Genomic DNA, 21,627 nt, shown 5'->3' on the forward strand with positions numbered 1-21,627 from the left:
AACGCAGCCTGGGAGAGATCCAGGGAGGACCTGTCAGGGGTGGGTTCCTGACAGGGGCCTAGCAGAATGAATAGAAAGCAACGGAACTTCGCCTGCACTACCTTGCGGCAGTATTCTAAGAAAGGACAAGAAGAGAAGGATATTGTGGAAAGTGAGAAACGAGATCAAGCACAAAGGAGAGCCAGTAGGAGTCGTGCATCGAGAACGGCAACTTCCTACTGAGGCGCGTAGCCGGTGACCGGAACACCGAGGAAGTAACTGACTCTATGCCTTACTTCAAATACCGCAGGACAGTTAATTATAGGTTGGCTGTCTACCATACATCACCTAAGCAGACATAGGAGGCAAGCGTGGAGAGGGGCGTCTCTAGAGTCCCAGAATAGCTCCGAGCCTTCCCATCAAACGGGTGCGTCCTATCCAGATAACTTGGGGGACGAAGAGAGAGAGAGAGAGAAAGAGAAAGAACGAGAACAGAAGTTGTGAGGGCTATCCCGAATGCTCAGCAGGGAAGAACTACAACACACAGGCGCTAGTGGTAGGCACTGATTTCCACCTGCAAAGGGAACTCTGGATGTGCCTTCGGACCGGCCGGACTCAGCCAGCCCTGTTAGCAGTGCTCTGGATTGTGGATCCCAAAGTCTTCAGTAAAAGGTAAAGAGACTGCAACCTTGTGTCCTCATTATTACCTGCGCCTCACATCATCGCCACCTACACTACTGGGAAGCCCTGGGGATATACTTCACCTGTGGGAAGGTATACCATCCAGCTGCCATTCCATCACCCCAGTGGACCCCTAAGCAGCGTCGGTCACCCTGATTGAACACCACAGGTGGCGTCACGAAACCTTGACAAACTATCATCGCCTCCTTTTATTGGACGCCCCTTAGCAGGGTCACGGACCGGGTCCAGCCACCGTGACAACCCCAGAACTGGGACAGAGAGGACCGGTACCGAGTAACCTATGGCCCTGTGTCTGGGGGCACTCCAACTTGGCGTCACGAACAGGATCGTACTTAAGCCTGAAGAATCAGGTCATGTGTGCCTTGGAACTGTGATTGAATTGTGCTTGAACTGTGATTTATTGCAAAGACTGTGTATTGCTAACTGCCACAAGGATTTCCGCCAAAACCGCCGCCATTGCTGTGCCACGAGGAGCGCAGGAGAAGAAGAAGGGCATGGAGTAGTGGGCGTGAATGAACTGAGAAGTGCGAAAAGTAATGGCCGCCCAGTCTAAGTATTTCTGCATTTTGGAGACGTGTCTGTCAGCAGCAGAGACCCGCCTCCTGCTTCTCTATGGAGAGTGGGAGCTCTGGAGATGGGGCCGCCCACGAAAGAGGGCGTGGAAGGAATATGAAGGCGACAGAGAGACTAACATGGTGACCCCCAGGCGTCCACGTGGAAATACCCTGGCCCGGCCTTATTCCTTGCCGGAGGGAGAGGACTCCGGTCCGCCGGTACGAGAGGGGCCCGATGCTCAGCCCCTGGAGGGCGGGTTGGATGTGACCAGGGTCCGGAGGCTGGTCACCTGCTGGAAGGATGCTCAGAGGGAGGCTCGGTTCGCCACGCTAACGACTCCGATCCAGTTTTGAACAGCTGACATGTGCCCAGAACAATCGAGGGGGGAATCGCGTTCCACTCCTGGCTATTAACCTATTAATTGCCACCATCAAACACTGATGACGGCATTTAACAAGCGCTTGCGGACATTGGGCTAGAAATCCGCCCACCGGTGACCCCCCGTCATGTTATCATGGGTCACCGGTTCATTGACATGACAACCAGAAGTCTCCTGGAGACCTCTAGGATAATCACTGCCGGCTTGCTGTGAGCGCCGCCCAGTGGACAGCGCTCATAGAAAGTGAGTAATTCATCTACATATAGGTGATCTGATCATCACCTGTATGTAGCAGGGTTATGGCAGCTTCTAGTCTCCCAATGGAGACTATTGAAGCATGCTAAACGTAAAAGAAAATGTTTTTAAAAATATAAAAAAAATAAAAGTTCAAATCACCCCCTTTCACCCCATTAAAAATAAAACAATAAAAAAACAAACATACACATATTTGGTATCGCCGCATTCAGAATCACCCGATTATTTTTAGCAAACCAGTTGTAAACCCCAAAAAAGGAGTTGAGAAGCCACTACTTTTTCGCATTCAAAACAGTACAGTGCACCTGATTTGTCTCTCTAATTAAAGGGATGTTTTGGATGGCTTATGAAAAAAACTGTGAAAATGCCACAGCTTCCTCCGTTTGCGCCACCTGTCCATAAACAAATGCAGTGCATCCAACTGCCCCCCCCCCCCTCAAAAGGCAAAATCTTTAGTCTGTTTATACAGTTTAGGTAGTCTAAGGCCATGTTCACACTTTGCGGTTTTTACCGCAGAACCACGGCGATTTTGCAGCTGCGGGTCCGCAGCAGTTTCCATAGCGTTTATAGTAACCTGTAAACCCTATGGAAACCGCAAACCGCTGTGCACATGCTGCGGGAAAAACCGCGCGGGAACGCAGCGGTTTACAACCCGCAGTATGTCACTTCTTTGTGCAGAATCGCAGTGATTCTGCACCCATAGGAATGCATTGATTCGATTACTTCCCGCATGGGGCTGTGCCCACCATGTGGGAAGTAAGCGGATCATGTGCGGTTGCTACCCGGGGTGGAGGAGAGGAGACTCTCCTCCAGGCCCCGGGAACCATATTTGTGTAAAAAAAAAAAGAATTAAAATAAAAAATAATGCTATACTCACCCTCTGAAGTCTCAGCGCTGCACACGGCCGTCCAGTCTCAGGTTTGCTATGCGACCAGGACCTGCGGTGACGTCGCGGTCACATGACCGTGACGTCATGAAGGTCCTTCTCGCACAGCATCTTTGGAACCGGACCGCCGCCTGCAGCGCCGAGGAGATCGAGACGTCAGAGGGTGAGTATATAATTATTTTATTATTTTTAACATTACTATTGATGCTGCATATTGCTGCATATGCAGCATCAATAGTAGGAGTAAAATCCCGCAGCGGAACCTGCAGGACAAAACGTGATAAATCTGCAGGGATAACCGCAGCGGGTTTGCCCTGCAGATTTATCAAATCCGCTACAGGAGAACCCGCAGGGATCCGACCCTACGTGTGAACATGGCCTTAAAAGTCTGATACTTCACTGTGCTGTTCAACACACTGTTGGTTACCTCTAGTTACCATCAGTTTTCCTCTAGCCAGATAGGTGGAAGTCATTAGGACATTAAAATGAAGTGTTTGCGCTACAGAACTCTAAACATGTACATTTGACTACATGGAGAACTCATTTATTTACATGCAATTAGAGGCTAATAATGCGATTCACTCAAATATATTCACCACAAATCAAACTACACATTCACAATGTATAGTGCAAAATAATGAAAAAGGCATTGCTCCAAACATTTTGTGTAGTGGAGACTATATTTTAGTCAAAATGCAGCATTTTAGTGCACACAACTGGGACATTTTTCAAGCCTTGAAAAACATCCATATTGGTTTGGACTGAAACATCTAAATAGAGTCGACCCAACATATTTGTTTTAGTGCTGCCTTTTCCATGTTTTGGATTATTGATAGATTGATAGATAAAAACTTCCAGTGGAAACAGCTGAAACAAACCAAACTATGGTTGTCAGATTGTGTAACATTATACAGCAAAGCTTTCTTCTCTCCAGGTGACATGTCATGACCAGGTCAAATCAATTGACCTAATCATGACAATTAGAAAACAGCAGGTGAAAACTAAAATTCCCTTCCCAGCAAAGTTTCTTTAAGTTCTTTAGTTAACCCCCACTATACTCCACATGTTCAGATTCTATTAAACCCTGGATATCATTTCAACAGGTCAGGACAAAAGCTCCAATTTGGAGAGACAGGCGAATGTAAGCACCAATAATAATACACCTCCTCCCTTTTAACTACAGGATTAGTGGAATAATGGTCTATCCCATTGGATAATTGCAGACATTTCTAATGCCTGAGAAACATATTCTACATATATATTTGATTGCTGTAGTTGTTAAATTTATTGGAGGTGTACATCAGCATGACGCTAGAATTGAATATATAGCAGCCAGAGCTTAAACCAATGGAGGAGATTTACTATTCTAAATACAGTATACGTCTAACCAAATTTGACAGTCTAAGAATACGTCAGATTTATTCAACAGAATGAGCCATTTTAATCAATTTGTCTAATCTAACTTTTTACTATCTGAAAATTAGACCATCTTTGTAAATCTGACCATATCTATCTATAAACTTATTAAAACGTACATTAATATATTACAAAGAAATCAAATATACAAATTGAGGCGTTTCTTCACACGTGAAAAACGGATTCAACAAAAATTGTAAAAATTGACACATGGACCAAAGAAGGTTTCAGCACAGTGAAAAAACACAGCCACTTTTTCCTGTATGAGAGAAAAACATGTGAAACTGGGCTTATAAAGTAATAATGTCACTTCAGCACTTCCTTAAAAAGTAAAAATGCCCTGAGTGCCCCAATTATAAAGTAATAATGGCTTGAGTTCCCAATAATAGTGCCCCTTCAGTGCCCCTTATCAAGTAATACTGTATTGAGTGTCATTTTTAAACTAATAGGCAGAAAAAGAAAGTCGAGCGGGCACCACCTAAATATTTCTCACCATATATGCCCGGTGCTACCAATGCGCTTATAAATACAGTACTATAAAGAAAGAAGAAAAGAGAAGCGCAAAGAGGTGCACACTGAGCCAATGTAATCAATATAAACAAATCTTTATTGAGACCAAAACTTCAGTGCTAAACTTTAAAAACATACATTAAAAACAGCATAAAACATATGCCTATACACACTACTTTCAATGTCCTCTGTATGGGGACATGATAGAAACCAGACCCCCTAGGAAAAATAATCCTGTGGCGTAGCTCCGTGAGTTGCAAAATAGTATAAAGTCAGAGCAATGCAGATAAGTGTCCTGTGGTGCCGTCCTGACGTGGTTTAATAATGTCCAAAATAGATATCCGGCTCTTGTTATATATAATAATACTATGATATCCCAAGGTTTAGATGACTAATTAAGAACATGCAGATATCCATTTAATATGTCCACTAAGTACTAAACAATGAGCCCTTCATATATTGTGGGCATGGAAATGCACATAAACAATATTATGATACATTTAGAAAAAAAAAAAAAAAAAAAAAAAAAAAACAGAAATGGAACCACAGGCATCACCCACTGCATGTGAAGATAAATAAGTAATATACTCACTAGGAGACAGGGTCTGGAGGCTCCCTACGCGTATCGCCACTCCTGGTGGCTTCGTCAGGGGAAATGATGATATACAAGTCGTGTCCAGCATATATAGCGTAAGTGCACTTACTTATTGGTCAGCTAATGCCGACACCTGTGTTCGGCAGTCTCTGACCAATAGGAACCAGTCAGTAAGTCTTGAGTGGGGATAAGTAAAACCTGTCCTTATTTGTAGACGGTCTAATTATGTCACAGTTCCCCTCCCTTCTCTGCTGTGCAATGTAGACTCCGATTGGTGAAGTGAAACTTGTGAGAAGTTCCCTTGGTTACCGAGCGTCTTAGAGGCCTGACGTCAGTCCAATAGGTGTCCTCCATTTTCCGCGTCTGCGCAATGCGAACAAAATGCATCTTAATTATACAGCGTCCTGGAACCGGACATTTGTCTTTCAATGCAGGCCGCTTTTGCGCCTGCGTGATACGCTATTACTAAAGTCCGGCGCCAGCCCTATAATGACTATTTACTGAATGCGTTTGCGCAGTACTTGCGGAGAAATCATACCTATAGAATACATTTTTCTCTTTTGGAAAACTCCATAGTTAATTAGGAAAAAAAAAAAAAAAAAAAAAAAAAAAAAAAAAAATAAAAAAAAAAATTATTTATCTCCTTTGTGCACCTGCGCAGTGCTATCAAAATCTGGGAAAATCATGTCTATTGTAAAGCCATACGGGCATGAGTTGCCAGCTGCAAGATATACTAATTGTGCATCTATGCAATATAATCCCCTAATTGCCTGGCGTCTGGAGATACAGACGCTGGTCCACTAATGTAGATATACTTTACACCTGCACCATATTCCGATAGTAAGCGTCCGCTAGTCGCGCCTGCGCAGTGCGACCAAAATACATCACTTCATAGTTTCTTGGCGTCCTAGAAACCAGACGCTGATCTACCGATATGGTTCGCTTATTGCGCCTGCACGACGCGCTGTTGCTAGAGCCCATCGCCAGCCCTATAACCACCATTACTAAGTATGCCTACGCAATATCTACAGGGAAGTCATTCCTATAATAATTCGTTCTTAGAACTCCATTGTTGATGAGGTAATAGTAAATCTCTTGTTATTCCTACACAGTGTTTATTAAGATCCAGAAAAGTCCTATCTATTGCCTTACGGGCATCAGTTTTCCACTAGATGATAAACTGTTTGTGCATCTATGCAATACAGAACGCTGTTAACCAAGCGTCCAAAAATACGGACTCTGGTCCACTAGTGTGAGTAATATTTTACCATGTTATCCCAAGAGAGAGAAAAAAAAAAAAAAAAAAAAAAAAAAAAAAATTAAAAAATGATGATGAACCCATCTAGGGCAGAAGGAATCCTGTATAGAGGAGATCCTCATTGAGGCCCCCTGGTGATACTGATCCCAACTGGTATATCCAGCGGGCCTCTAGTCTGAGCAATTCCCCCTGTCTGTCCCTTCTGCGGATATTTGGTGGAATTTTCTGCAGGCCGGTAACCCGCAGATCCCGAGTATTGCTAGAATGAACCTGCAAAAAATGCATGGCTACTGTGGAAACCATTTTGCCTTTGGATATATCTTGTTTGGCGCAATTAATATTAGAGATATGCTGTTGTACTCTTTTGCGAAGCTCCTGGGAAGTCTGTCCTACATAGGTCTTGGGGCAAGAGCATGTCAAAGCATAGATCACATTAGATGTTTTACAGTTCATATAGTCCTTTAAATTATACTCAGTCCCATCTAGGGGATTGGCAAAGCAGGAGCCCCTGCTTACCAACGAGCAAATATTGCATTCCCCGCATGGATACATACCTCTGAGGGTACATCCCCTGCCCAGTTTCAAAGTTGGTTTAATAAAGTGGCTCCTTGAGAGGGAGTCTCGTAAATTTGGTGCCCTCCTAGCTGTAATTAGAGGGCGCTCTGGTACAAGGTCTGTCACCTTAGGGTCTGTTTTCAGGATGTTCCAGTGTCTCCTGAATAATTCGGAGACTTCCTTCCAATGATTGTGGAATGTAGTTATATACCTGAGTTCGTTATCCACTTTCCTGTTTCTCGGTTTTAACAGTTGTGTCCTTGGGATAGATTTAGTTTGCTGTAGGGCATTTTTTATAATCGATCTCGGATAACCTCTTGCCTGCAGACGCGTTGAGAGGGCCTTAGCTTGAGAGCAAAAATCACTCTGTAGGGTACAGTTCCTCCGGATTCTGTGAAATTGACCAGTAGGTAAATTTTTCTTCAGATGATGAGGATGGAAACTTTTAAAATCCAATAATCCATTAGCTGCCGTGTTTTTCCGGAACAGGTCTGTATATATGATGTCATTTTGACGGATGAGTCTTAGATCTAGAAATCCCACTGTAGACAAGGATATTTCAAAGGTTAAATAAATGTTATATACATTATCATTCAGCATCCGGAGGAAGTCCTCACATCCCTCCCTTGAGCCTGCCCAGATAAAAAAAATGTCATCGATAAACCGAAACCAATATAAAACATTTTCTCTAAAGGCCCGCGACGGGTACACGCTGGTCTCCTCCCACCAACCCATGAAAAGGTTGGCAAAGGAAGGAGCACAGCGGGCACCCATCGCGGTACCCGATAACTGTTTGAAAAAAGAAAAATCAAATATAAAATAATTGTGTGTTAACACAAACCTGAGCAGGCTCAAAAGGAAGGAATTATGTGGGAGCTCCCCAGGATGCACTCTTCTTAGAAAATGATCTACTGCCCTTAATCCGTCATCATGTGCAATGCTGGTGTAAAGAGCAGAAACATCGGCTGTCACCAGCCAGGCCTGCTCTGGCAGTCTCACATCTTTCAATTTCTCTATGAGATGTGTTGAATCTCTGATATAGGACGGCAAATCCTGTACCAACGGCTGAAGAAAAAAGTCTATGTATTCACAGGCTCTTTCCCCTATACCTCCAATACCCGAGACGATAGGTCTTCCAGGAGGGCACGTGAGATTTTTATGGACTTTAGGTACCAAGTAGAATGTGGGAATCACTGGTTTTTTTACAAATATATAGTCTCTTTCTCTTTTTCTAATCACTCCCTCCATCAGTGCTGCATCCAGTAGCCTTTCCAGCTTCCCATTAAATACTAGTGTAGGATCCGACGGCAATTTCACATAGTTTTTAATGTTGGTCAGTTGTTTAGACACCTCTTCCAAATACATCTCTATTGGCCACAGAACTACATTCCCCCCTTTGTCTGCCTCCTTTATAAGGAATGTCTTGTTGGTTTTTAAGCCAGCCAAGGCCTTCCTGTCAGTCACTGACAAATTTTGTTCTTTATTTTTGATTATTGGTAGTTTATGTATATCTGCCTTGACCACTTCAAAGAAGGTTTTAACCGAAGGTACGAGAGACAAGGGAGGAGTAGTAGTAGAGGGTAGTCTATGAGGAAAGCTTTTCCTACCTGCAGTGTCATCGTTTTCATTCAGGAGTTCCAGGAGATCGTGAAAAACCCGTCTATCTACTGTCGCTGTGGAGTCCGGAAAAAGTTCTGGTTTATGATGTAATGCTTTCAAGACAATTTTTCTGCAAAATAGATATAGATCTTTAATAACGGTAAACTTATCCGTAGTTAGCATGGGAGAAAAAGTGAGACCCCTCTGAAGAACTGACCTCTCTGCCTCAGACAAAGTATATGTGGATAGGTTAATGATTTGGAGCTGGTTATTAGTTATTTCTGGCGCCTGCTGCTCTTCTTCTGCCCTAGCATGGGCTGATAGCGTGGTCGCCTGTTTTTTCTTATTTCTCTTTCCCCGCCTTGTCCTCCGTCCGTGTCGCTTGTGTCTGAGGCTAAAAAATCGCTCAGACTGCTCTCAGCTGTGGCCCCCATGTCCTGTTGATTTGTTGCAAAAAATGGTCTTTTATTACCCGAATGTTTCCACCTGTAGGCTGTACCCTTTTCATAATCCTGTTTGTCCCGTTGTAATTTAGTTTTCTTTCCTGTGGTGGAATGTTCGAACTTTAGAACAGTATCTAAAATTATCCATTTTTCCTCGAGGATTGAGGGTGCAAATTTTTCCGGCCTGGGAAGTCACTCCGGTTTTTAAAAGCATCTGGGAGGCAGGCCTGGCACAGTGCTCAAGAATCATGCTTAATCTGTTATTACAACATGATAATGAGACGTTATCAACCCTTAAACAAAAAATAAAGAATCTGGAGGCACAACTGTCGACCTATGACCCTATAACACAAGTACAGCCTTTTCAAAAAAATCTAAAGGACACGATTACGAAATTTGAGCAGGAGATCATGACAGGAAAGAAAACTAAATTACAACGGGACAAACAGGATTATGAAAAGGGTACAGCCTACAGGTGGAAACATTCGGGTAATAAAAGACCATTTTTTGCAACAAATCAACAGGACATGGGGGCCACAGCTGAGAGCAGTCTGAGCGATTTTTTAGCCTCAGACACAAGCGACACGGACGGAGGACAAGGCGGGGAAAGAGAAATAAGAAAAAACAGGCGACCACGCTATCAGCCCATGCTAGGGCAGAAGAAGAGCAGCAGGCGCCAGAAATAACTAATAACCAGCTCCAAATCATTAACCTATCCACATATACTTTGTCTGAGGCAGAGAGGTCAGTTCTTCAGAGGGGTCTCACTTTTTCTCCCATGCTAACTACGGATAAGTTTACCGTTATTAAAGATCTATATCTATTTTGCAGAAAAATTGTCTTGAAAGCATTACATCATAAACCAGAACTTTTTCCGGACTCCACAGCGACAGTAGATAGACGGGTTTTTCACGATCTCCTGGAACTCCTGAATGAAAACGATGACACTGCAGGTAGGAAAAGCTTTCCTCATAGACTACCCTCTACTACTACTCCTCCCTTGTCTCTCGTACCTTCGGTTAAAACCTTCTTTGAAGTGGTCAAGGCAGATATACATAAACTACCAATAATCAAAAATAAAGAACAAAATTTGTCAGTGACTGACAGGAAGGCCTTGGCTGGCTTAAAAACCAACAAGACATTCCTTATAAAGGAGGCAGACAAAGGGGGGAATGTAGTTCTGTGGCCAATAGAGATGTATTTGGAAGAGGTGTCTAAACAACTGACCAACATTAAAAACTATGTGAAATTGCCGTCGGATCCTACACTAGTATTTAATGGGAAGCTGGAAAGGCTACTGGATGCAGCACTGATGGAGGGAGTGATTAGAAAAAGAGAAAGAGACTATATATTTGTAAAAAAACCAGTGATTCCCACATTCTACTTGGTACCTAAAGTCCATAAAAATCTCACGTGCCCTCCTGGAAGACCTATCGTCTCGGGTATTGGAGGTATAGGGGAAAGAGCCTGTGAATACATAGACTTTTTTCTTCAGCCGTTGGTACAGGATTTGCCGTCCTATATCAGAGATTCAACACATCTCATAGAGAAATTGAAAGATGTGAGACTGCCAGAGCAGGCCTGGCTGGTGACAGCCGATGTTTCTGCTCTTTACACCAGCATTGCACATGATGACGGATTAAGGGCAGTAGATCATTTTCTAAGAAGAGTGCATCCTGGGGAGCTCCCACATAATTCCTTCCTTTTGAGCCTGCTCAGGTTTGTGTTAACACACAATTATTTTATATTTGATTTTTCTTTTTTCAAACAGTTATCGGGTACCGCGATGGGTGCCCGCTGTGCTCCTTCCTTTGCCAACCTTTTCATGGGTTGGTGGGAGGAGACCAGCGTGTACCCGTCGCGGGCCTTTAGAGAAAATGTTTTATATTGGTTTCGGTTTATCGATGACATTTTTTTTATCTGGGCAGGCTCAAGGGAGGGATGTGAGGACTTCCTCCGGATGCTGAATGATAATGTATATAACATTTATTTAACCTTTGAAATATCCTTGTCTACAGTGGGATTTCTAGATCTAAGACTCATCCGTCAAAATGACATCATATATACAGACCTGTTCCGGAAAAACACGGCAGCTAATGGATTATTGGATTTTAAAAGTTTCCATCCTCATCATCTGAAGAAAAATTTACCTACTGGTCAATTTCACAGAATCCGGAGGAACTGTACCCTACAGAGTGATTTTTGCTCTCAAGCTAAGGCCCTCTCAACGCGTCTGCAGGCAAGAGGTTATCCGAGATCGATTATAAAAAATGCCCTACAGCAAACTAAATCTATCCCAAGGACACAACTGTTAAAACCGAGAAACAGGAAAGTGGATAACGAACTCAGGTATATAACTACATTCCACAATCATTGGAAGGAAGTCTCCGAATTATTCAGGAGACACTGGAACATCCTGAAAACAGACCCTAAGGTGACAGACCTTGTACCAGAGCGCCCTCTAATTACAGCTAGGAGGGCACCAAATTTACGAGACTCCCTCTCAAGGAGCCACTTTATTAAACCAACTTTGAAACTGGGCAGGGGATGTACCCTCAGAGGTATGTATCCATGCGGGGAATGCAATATTTGCTCGTTGGTAAGCAGGGGCTCCTGCTTTGCCAATCCCCTAGATGGGACTGAGTATAATTTAAAGGACTATATGAACTGTAAAACATCTAATGTGATCTATGCTTTGACATGCTCTTGCCCCAAGACCTATGTAGGACAGACTTCCCAGGAGCTTCGCAAAAGAGTACAACAGCATATCTCTAATATTAATTGCGCCAAACAAGATATATCCAAAGGCAAAATGGTTTCCACAGTAGCCATGCATTTTTTGCAGGTTCATTCTAGCAATACTCGGGATCTGCGGGTTACCGGCCTGCAGAAAATTCCACCAAATATCCGCAGAAGGGACAGACAGGGGGAATTGCTCAGACTAGAGGCCCGCTGGATATACCAGTTGGGATCAGTATCACCAGGGGGCCTCAATGAGGATCTCCTCTATACAGGATTCCTTCTGCCCTAGATGGGTTCATCATCATTTTTTAATTTTTTTTTTTTTTTTTTTTTTTTTTTTTTTTTCTCTCTCTTGGGATAACATGGTAAAATATTACTCACACTAGTGGACCAGAGTCCGTATTTTTGGACGCTTGGTTAACAGCGTTCTGTATTGCATAGATGCACAAACAGTTTATCATCTAGTGGAAAACTGATGCCCGTAAGGCAATAGATAGGACTTTTCTGGATCTTAATAAACACTGTGTAGGAATAACAAGAGATTTACTATTACCTCATCAACAATGGAGTTCTAAGAACGAATTATTATAGGAATGACTTCCCTGTAGATATTGCGTAGGCATACTTAGTAATGGTGGTTATAGGGCTGGCGATGGGCTCTAGCAACAGCGCGTCGTGCAGGCGCAATAAGCGAACCATATCGGTAGATCAGCGTCTGGTTTCTAGGACGCCAAGAAACTATGAAGTGATGTATTTTGGTCGCACTGCGCAGGCGCGACTAGCGGACGCTTACTATCGGAATATGGTGCAGGTGTAAAGTATATCTACATTAGTGGACCAGCGTCTGTATCTCCAGACGCCAGGCAATTAGGGGATTATATTGCATAGATGCACAATTAGTATATCTTGCAGCTGGCAACTCATGCCCGTATGGCTTTACAATAGACATGATTTTCCCAGATTTTGATAGCACTGCGCAGGTGCACAAAGGAGATAAACAATTTTTTTTTTTTTTTTTTTTTTTTTTTTTTTTTTTTTCCTAATTAACTATGGAGTTTTCCAAAAGAGAAAAATGTATTTTATAGGTATGATTTCTCCGCAAGTACTGCGCAAACGCATTCAGTAAATAGTCATTATAGGGCTGGCGCCGGACTTTAGTAATAGCGTATCACGCAGGCGCAAAAGCGGCCTGCATTGAAAGACAAATGTCCGGTTCCAGGACGCTGTATAATTAAGATGCATTTTGTTCGCATTGCGCAGACGTGGAAAATGGAGGACACCTATTGGACTGACGTCAGGCCTCTAAGACGCTCGGTAACCAAGGGAACTTCTCACAAGTTTCACTTCACCAATCGGAGTCTACATTGCACAGCAGAGAAGGGAGGGGAACTGTGACATAATTAGACCGTCTACAAATAAGGACAGGTTTTACTTATCCCCACTCAAGACTTACTGACTGGTTCCTATTGGTCAGAGACTGCCGAACACAGGTGTCGGCATTAGCTGACCAATAAGTAAGTGCACTTACGCTATATATGCTGGACACGACTTGTATATCATCATTTCCCCTGACGAAGCCACCAGGAGTGGCGATACGCGTAGGGAGCCTCCAGACCCTGTCTCCTAGTGAGTATATTACTTATTTATCTTCACATGCAGTGGGTGATGCCTGTGGTTCCATTTCTGTTTTTTTTTTTTTTTTTTTTTTTTTTTCTAAATGTATCATAATATTGTTTATGTGCATTTCCATGCCCACAATATATGAAGGGCTCATTGTTTAGTACTTAGTGGACATATTAAATGGATATCTGCATGTTCTTAATTAGTCATCTAAACCTTGGGATATCATAGTATTATTATATATAACAAGAGCCGGATATCTATTTTGGACATTATTAAACCACGTCAGGACGGCACCACAGGACACTTATCTGCATTGCTCTGACTTTATACTATTTTGCAACTCACGGAGCTACGCCACAGGATTATTTTTCCTAGGGGGTCTGGTTTCTATCATGTCCCCATACAGAGGACATTGAAAGTAGTGTGTATAGGCATATGTTTTATGCTGTTTTTAATGTATGTTTTTAAAGTTTAGCACTGAAGTTTTGGTCTCAATAAAGATTTGTTTATATTGATTACATTGGCTCAGTGTGCACCTCTTTGCGCTTCTCTTTTCTTCTTTCTTTATAGTACATCATTTTTAAACTAATAATACCTTCCAGGTGCCCGCTTACTAAAGGCACAAGTGTCCCCAAAATTAATAATACCAAATGAGTGCCCCCTTAACAATAATGCCCCTACTGCCCTTTTAAAATAATGCCCTTCCCCAAAGAGCCTCTTCAACTCCTTCACCCCCCCCCAGCGATTTTCCATTTTTCATTTTCATTTTTTCCTTCCCTTCTTCCAAGAGCCATAACTATACTGTTTTTCCGTCTATATGTCCGTAAGGGGGCATGTTTTTAACGAGACGAGTTGTACTTTTGAATAACATAATTGATTTTTACCATAAAGTGAACTGGAAAACATAACGAAAATTCCAAATGTGCTCAAATTGCAAAAAATGCAATTCCACAATTGTTTTTTTTTATTTACTATGTTCATCATATTGTAAAATTGATAAAGTAATATGATTCTCCAAGTTAGTACAAGTTCGCAGATACCAAACATGTATGGTTTATTTTTTTAAGTTGTGAAAAAAATCTGAAATTTGCTTAAGAAAACGTTTTTGCTCTTTTCCAAGACCCGTGATGTACTTTTTCAGGATCTGGGGATGGGTGATGGCTCATTTTTTGTGCCCTGAGCAGATATTTTTATTCATACCATTATGGTGTAGATACAATGTTTTAATCACCTGTTATTTCACTTTATTGCAATGTTGCGGCGACCAAAAAAGTAGTTCTGTTGTTTTGATTTTTTCTCTCGGTACTCCGTTTACCAATCAAATTAATTTACTGTATATTTTTATAGATCTGAGATTTCTGAACGGAGCGATACCAAATGCAGGTATTTTGTTCAATTGTTTTATTTTTAATGGGGCAGAGAGTTGATTTTGAACTTGTATTTTTTATGCTTTTCAAAACTTAATTTTTTTTAACTTTATTCAATAGGAGACTTGAAGCAGAGATTATTCTCAGACGTACAGTACCTCAGAAAAAGTTTTTTATACTTATCCCGTACTGTATGTCCTGCCTTTTCTAACTGCATGTATGTGGATGACATTTCTCAGTCATCCACGTAGTCCCTAAAGTCTTGCGCCTGCGCAGTGGAATTAGAGAGCTGTGCAGTCATGCCTAACTGTGCTGTATAGCGCCTGCAAGACTTCGGGCACTTCGTGGATGATGGAGAGACGTCATCCACTTACAATTAGAGGATGTGGGGCATATAGCGCTGGACAAATATAATACTTTTTCGGAGGTATACAGGGGCACGCCTGATGATTTAAAGGGGCTGCAGGAACCACATTCTTATGATGTTAAAGGGCATTGGCATGGTTTATGACTCTGAGCAAAAAAACTGGTGACAGGTTGCCTTTAAATGGAACACCCACCCCATTTTTTTCTCATTTAACCTCAAGTCCGTGACAAGCCTAACAGCTGAGCTTTCTTCTATAACAGTAGTGTTGAACCGCAGAAAGAGCAATGCTTCCCATAACTCACTGCCGAACCACAGGTTTTACCTGTTTCACAGTGTCCTGTGCCCTCCGAGAGTGGCTCTAGCTGCGAGCCACATATTAAGGGCATAATTAGTCGGTGACCCCTGGTTTATGCTAATTAACGTGTAGTAAACCTCCTTCCACAACTAGAAGTATTGTCTAAGTGCCACCTGTAAAAGTTGTAATGACTTTAGGGTCCCCTTGTGTTAGTGCTAGCGGAACGCACCAAATTATAAGAGAGATGGTATAAGGTGCGTTCGCAGCCCGGGGTCCACCATGCAGAGATGGAACCTGCTGCTGAGTAATGATGGACTATATGGCGGTACAATGTGGATACACACATGGGTTAACTTCACCCTGTGTGAAGGAAGCGAACCCTGTTGCGTCACAGGGCCGCAGTACCGCACCAAGAGCGCAAGTAAGAGTCTCAGGACTCTATTCCAAGACACAGGAGTAGAGTATGTTCAGACCACTTGTGCTCAACACCGCAACTGGGGTGTCAGAGTAACTGAAAATATAACTTAAATGCACAAGAGTGCATGCAGTGCCACTTTGGCGGACGCCACTAACCACCCAGACTTGGGATAGGAAAGCGCTCTAATAGCGCAAGGCACCACACTGGCGGTCACAGCAATTCGATGCTGTTTCATGTGTTTATTGCTGATAGCTCAGCCGGGCGCTAGATAGCAGACATCCACCTTACGTGAGCAGTCATACACAAGGGAGGGGATGATTAAAGAACGACTTGCACTCATCAACACACACACATTTTCAAATGTACACTAACGTATGGCCGAGCGGCCACGCAAACCTTTTATAGCGGCAGTGGTACAAGACCGTCCAGATGGACCAAAAGGAGCCCTAACAGGACCTGAGCATGTGACCCTCGACCTCCAATGGGAGGTCGTCCCATGGGCATTCTCAGTATGGGAAAAGCAGAACTTAGTCCCAGAAAGACCTGCTTGCTGCTGAACATTGCTGGCTACAAGGACAGAGCCTGGAAGGGCAGTAGTAACCAGTCATCCAGTACCAACCTGAGCTAGACGCAGGGACTGACATCTCCGCTGAGCAGACTCCACTGCGGCTGGAGAAGAATGGGAGACCGCAGCGGAGATGGTTTGAGATTCCCCCTGTGCAGAGGTGGGAACTTGACACCTAACACCTTGCACGTAATAAGTGCCCTCTTGCAAAGTAATAATTGTTTAGCTCATTAATATATCCAACTATAGATTATAGGATCTTGTACATTCAAATTTATTGAATTTTCCCCTATAGTTTGATTTGCGGGAATAAATTTGCACAAATCCCAATACTAGAAAGCTTGTAACTGCTCATTGCTCAGAACCCCACTGACGAGAAAGAAAGAGAGGGGACCTTACTGACCATAAGAGCTTACCATATACAGGATAGAGAGAGACTTACCCTGGGATTCTGGAGATGGAAAACGACTCTGCTGTACAAACTGTGCTCCGCTGGGAACCGCTGATCAGTGATGGTCCACCATTGATACAAGGTATGGTAATCCATAAGACATCATAGCTGCAGGGCATGATGATATCGTCACCTCATAAACATGATAATAAATTCTGCAATATATTACTATTACGACAGTCACTTGTGCTAATAGTGTGAATTAGGCGATGCCATTCTTTTAGATATTAATAAAAAACTGGCGCAATTTCTATTGATAAATACATCCTAGTGCTGCGTAATCACGTATGTACAACAACATGGTAAGAATTTCCAATTGATTTACTGATAATTGTACAGAGTTATGTTACAAGTGTATATTCCCCATGTCTTGCTAATCTTGGCACACATATGGAACACTAGATGGCAGCATGACACTTTCAAACCAACATTTCTTCTTTTATTGGAGAATTGAAGCTTCTTATGTGGGAATACTTCTATACTATTTGTTACTGGTTATATAGTATTTAAAATGACAAAGAGGGTATGAATAAAATGGTACATGGTAACATACTAAAGTATTAGTCATACTCAACCACACAAGGTTTATAAATTGTAAAGCGCCACAAGAAATGACCTGTGAGGTGACATTTTAAAACAATAACATGGAGGTGCCAGTATGGAGTCTGAAATTGGCACTTTGGTTCAGTATTCAGATTTTAAGTATCTTAAAGGGGTTGTTCACAGTAGCATAACTAGAGTCAGATGGGACTTGGTGCAAAATGTGGTCCTTGGCCACTACCTGCATGTTGGTCAGATGTATGGGCCCTTCTAGAATCCTGGCTTCTTCTTGTAACAATGTCCATGCTGTCCCCATTTCCAAGGACCAGATGGGATATATTAATATTACCCTCTGTGGAGGAAATCAAGATTTACTACTAGACCAATCTTTCTAATGATACCTCCGTCACAACTCTTAACAGTATGGGTGTCTTGAGAACACCGATTCTGTTAACAACGTAGCAGACAAAGTGGCACACAACCAGACAGGCCCTTCTGGCATTTGCCAGGATTGCCAGATGTGCAGTCCGGCCATGCCCATCCTGATTCACTTTTTGGTATAATGTACCCCATTCTGGGCAACTTCCAATGATAATGTCCATAATCATGGTTTAATGTCCCCCATCTTTGGCCCCTTCCTGGTAAAATGTCTTCCATCCTAGGCCTCTTCCAGTAATAATGTCTCCTGCTCTCCTCCAACACATGTATAAAAAAATAAACAATTCTACTTATCTTATTCTGCTCCCAAGACACGCAGCATTCTCTCCCATAGCTGACATCTGACTTCAACGTGCCGACCATTGGGCAGTGCATGACATTACTGCCATGTGCCACATGTGATGGGCAATGCAACGTCAGCACTGGACGCACTTCCAACTGAAGCTGGTGCCAGCAGGCCACACTCCTACATGGGTATCCTCTGCGACCACGATTGCACTCCTAATTGTCCAAGTCTGCAGTCACTCTATGTGACTGCAGACTTCAGAATAAAGACAGAATGTGGTGAATGCCCTTTCATAATTCCCGAGTTTTGGCGTTGCAAGCAACTTGCATACATGCAGTTATGTGACTAGATGCATTCGTCCTCTCTTAATTAACTTACAGTATATTGAGAAGATGGGACTATTCAGCATGTGACCGCATGTATGCAAATCGCGGTCATATTACCGCTCGCTCACAATGGCAATACTAGGAATCATGACACTATTCGCACTGCACACTATTATGATTCAGAAGTCTGCAGTCAAACCTGGCAACCTTTTTAATAAGTTTGTGGCATTTCATTTGGGCAATAACCAAATTACTTTTTTTTCCATGGTTAAACCCTTTAAGCTCTAAGATACATTAACCCATTTCATCAGAGGATTTAGACGAAAAAATTGTGTATTTAGGCATTTGAAGATGGAATTTCAGTTTCTAGTTATAAATTCAGTTTATATAATAAGTGTGTGAATTGATTCTGAGATCATAGTCGTCTTAGCTTAAAATTTAAAATCTCAACTTCAACCTTCTACAGTTAACAGAAATTTGCAATACACTGAAATGAAATTTCATCATGTGTATTAAATTTCACCTCCTAGAAAGACGACAAAGTTCATTGTAAACTGGTAATTAAAATAAAAAAGCTTCCAGAGATATAACCTTTGTGAGCAGTGGGGTGTGTATTCTACATTCTCATTGGCAGTAGAATCTCATTATCTGCATTTGTACTAAATGACACATTATTACAACTAGAGATTAAAATCAGCTTGGATGTGGGAAGTAGAAGTTTGAGATAAAGGTTTCACCAATAGCAAGTTGTTAGGCTGGCAGTGCAGCAGTGTGCCAGCCAGGAAGCCATTTGTTAGACAAATAAACAAATGCTCAGAAGACTTCTGTAGATATCACTGCTGAGTGATGGATGACTAGGCGAGGAACAAAACATTTTACTGTGATTTGTACAAAGGAATGTTATGGGTCAGCTTCAACATTCACCAATTAGTTGTTCAAAACTAATTACCTCATGAAAACATGGCACTGTCCTTACAATGTATGCAAATACAGTGACGACAGGTAATGTCTATTAACCAAAAACATCTAGACAACAAAATTAAGATTCTGTAAAATCACCTTGTACCTTGAAAATTTATAAAGGTTGATTGTCCATATAGTGAGATCAAAATCTTTAGCGACTAAATATGGTATACTAAAATCAAATTTCCATGTGTCCTATATTAGTTGCATCCCGTTGGAAAAGTAATTCAAGCCTCTCTAATAGTCATTATGAAACCCAATAACAGACATGCCTGACCCTGGTTTTGACTTGCAAAAGACCCTGCACTGGCAAATAATGTGCCTGACGACCAGAGCAATCATGAATACAGAACTCATTCACTTCGAAAATCCACAAGTGACAACAAGAAAACCAGCTGACTTCAGAGTACAGTCAATGGGATCATTTTTGCCATATGAGTTAAAAATCAGTTCACCATGCCCACTATCAACAAAGACATGAAGACAGCTATCATATACAGTACATACACAATTAGAGAACTGTAATGCATGTGGTAGTTGGACCACTGTGGACCAAAGAGAGTCTTTAGGGGTGTGACTAGGTGAACACTTGACTCTTCCCTATAGCCCCTGATGGTGTGGCTAGACTTGGCTCCAGATGGACGCTAGGTGCTACTCTGAGACAGACCTCAGACACATGGCAGCTGACCTCCAAAGGGGTAGGGAGCTGGAGAGGCCAGGAATGGGGGGGCATGGCAGGTACAGGCAGGCATGGCTGATATTCAGGAAGGCACAACAGGTACAGCTGATATACATAAGGGCACGGCAGGTGCTGGTGGGCACATCTGATATGGAGGAAGGCACAGCAGGTGCTGGCAGTCACGGCTGGTATACAGGAAGGCACGGCAGGTGCTGATGGGCATGGTTGGTATAGAAGAAGGTATGGCAGGTACAGGCGGGTACAGGCAGGAACAGGCAGGAATACAAGAACAAGGGATTTGACAACTACCAAGTGTGGAGAAAACTGATAGAACACATTGCTCAGACAGGTAGAGGTGCCTTAAATAATGAGTGTCTCCCAGCCATTGGCTGGGAGCACTGTAGTGCATTGCGCACTGTCTCCTTAAGAGACCTAAGCGTAGTGCCTGGGGATCTGGCAGATGTGTGCAGACCCCGGGAGACCACAGGAGCAGGAGGAAGCGTGGGACAAGGACCAGAGCGGTGAGTGAATTAGGGTCCCTACTGGAGGAAAGGAGGATAGGAATCATGCAAGGATGCCAGCGCTACAACAACCATCAGGCCACAGGCTTCAAACAAATTAGGTACAAAATCTCTAAGAAACACTTTTCAAGAATACCTCATAGTTTCCCATTGTAAAATCCAAATATGAGCCTGCGGTTATGCCAAAGGTTCAATATATATAAAATGATATTAGAAGCAGAGATGCTACAAGAGTGGTTCAACCTCCTGCACACCTGTGAGACATATTTGGAGACCAACAAGTTTTACCCATTAGAGACCAGGCCAAATTTTAAAATCTGACAAGTGTCACTTTATGTAGGAATTACTCTGGATTGCTTCAACAAATCTCAGTGATTTTGAGATTTTTTTTAGTGGCACATTATACTTTAGGATAATGGTAAATTTAGGTTGATGTGTTTTGTGGTTATTTACACAAAATATCAGAAATTTGACAAAAATGTAAACAAATTAGCAATTTTCAAACTTTGAATGATTATGATTATATGATATGATTATACCACACAAAAAGATTAATAAATAACATTTCCCTCATGTCTGCTTTAAATCAGCACCATTTGTAAAATGTTATTTTATTTTATTAGCATTTTAGGAGGTTTAAAAATGTAGCAAATCTTTGTATTTGAACAAGATTATTTTATGCTCTGAATTTACTTGGAATAATTTGTGCTTTTCTGAGCTTTGCCTAGGGATCATCAATTTAAATGTCATACCTTAACTATTAAGAACCATTAGGCAACAGATAGAACAGGGTGCTATAACCCAAATAAGGTTGATGAATATCCTGTTCACCAACAGTTATCGAAAAGTAACCAGACTCTGGGTGAAAAGGTTCAGGCCCTCAGTAATCAATACACCACTTAGAGATCGAGGGT

The 21,627-nt window shown here is 42.3% G+C and overlaps 2 protein-coding genes across 2 annotated transcripts; one reads left to right on the forward strand and one right to left on the reverse strand.

The window, feature by feature from the left end:
- Positions 1 to 6,619: 6,619 nt before the first annotated feature.
- LOC138643376 (uncharacterized) lies at positions 6,620 to 9,382 on the reverse strand. The gene is made up of 4 exons (XM_069732298.1): positions 9,254 to 9,382; positions 8,907 to 9,100; positions 8,698 to 8,819; positions 6,620 to 7,632 (listed from the first exon to the last, which is right to left on the reverse strand). The coding sequence occupies exons 1-4, from the start codon at positions 9,380 to 9,382 to the stop codon at positions 6,620 to 6,622; spliced, it is 1,458 nt and encodes a 485-aa protein (XP_069588399.1).
- LOC138643377 (uncharacterized) lies at positions 9,381 to 12,163 on the forward strand. Its single transcript, XM_069732299.1, has 4 exons — positions 9,381 to 9,594; positions 9,678 to 9,876; positions 9,964 to 10,085; positions 11,151 to 12,163. The coding sequence occupies exons 1-4, from the start codon at positions 9,381 to 9,383 to the stop codon at positions 12,161 to 12,163; spliced, it is 1,548 nt and encodes a 515-aa protein (XP_069588400.1).
- The last annotated feature ends 9,464 nt before the right edge of the window (positions 12,164 to 21,627 follow it).

The sequence above is a fragment of the Ranitomeya imitator genome, chromosome 6 (assembly GCF_032444005.1).
Source record: "Ranitomeya imitator isolate aRanImi1 chromosome 6, aRanImi1.pri, whole genome shotgun sequence".
Lineage (NCBI taxonomy): Eukaryota > Metazoa > Chordata > Amphibia > Anura > Dendrobatidae > Ranitomeya > Ranitomeya imitator.

Bases quoted from the DNA above. Each gene is read 5' to 3' on its own strand.
- LOC138643377 (XM_069732299.1), top strand. From the start codon at position 9,381: ATGCTTAATCTGTTATTACAACATGATAATGAGACGTTATCAACCCTT. The intron at 9,595-9,677 runs GTACAGCCTACA...GCCACAGCTGAG, and splicing joins CAAACAGGATTATGAAAAGG to AGCAGTCTGAGCGATTTTTT. The intron at 9,877-9,963 runs GTCAGTTCTTCA...TCTATTTTGCAG, and splicing joins ACTTTGTCTGAGGCAGAGAG to AAAAATTGTCTTGAAAGCAT.
- LOC138643376 (XM_069732298.1), bottom strand. From the start codon at position 9,382: ATGATTCTTGAGCACTGTGCCAGGCCTGCCTCCCAGATGCTTTTAAAA. The intron at 8,820-8,906 runs GTCAGTTCTTCA...TCTATTTTGCAG, and splicing joins ACTTTGTCTGAGGCAGAGAG to AAAAATTGTCTTGAAAGCAT. The intron at 7,633-8,697 runs GTAGGAAAAGCT...CCTTGTCTACAG, and splicing joins TGAAAACGATGACACTGCAG to TGGGATTTCTAGATCTAAGA.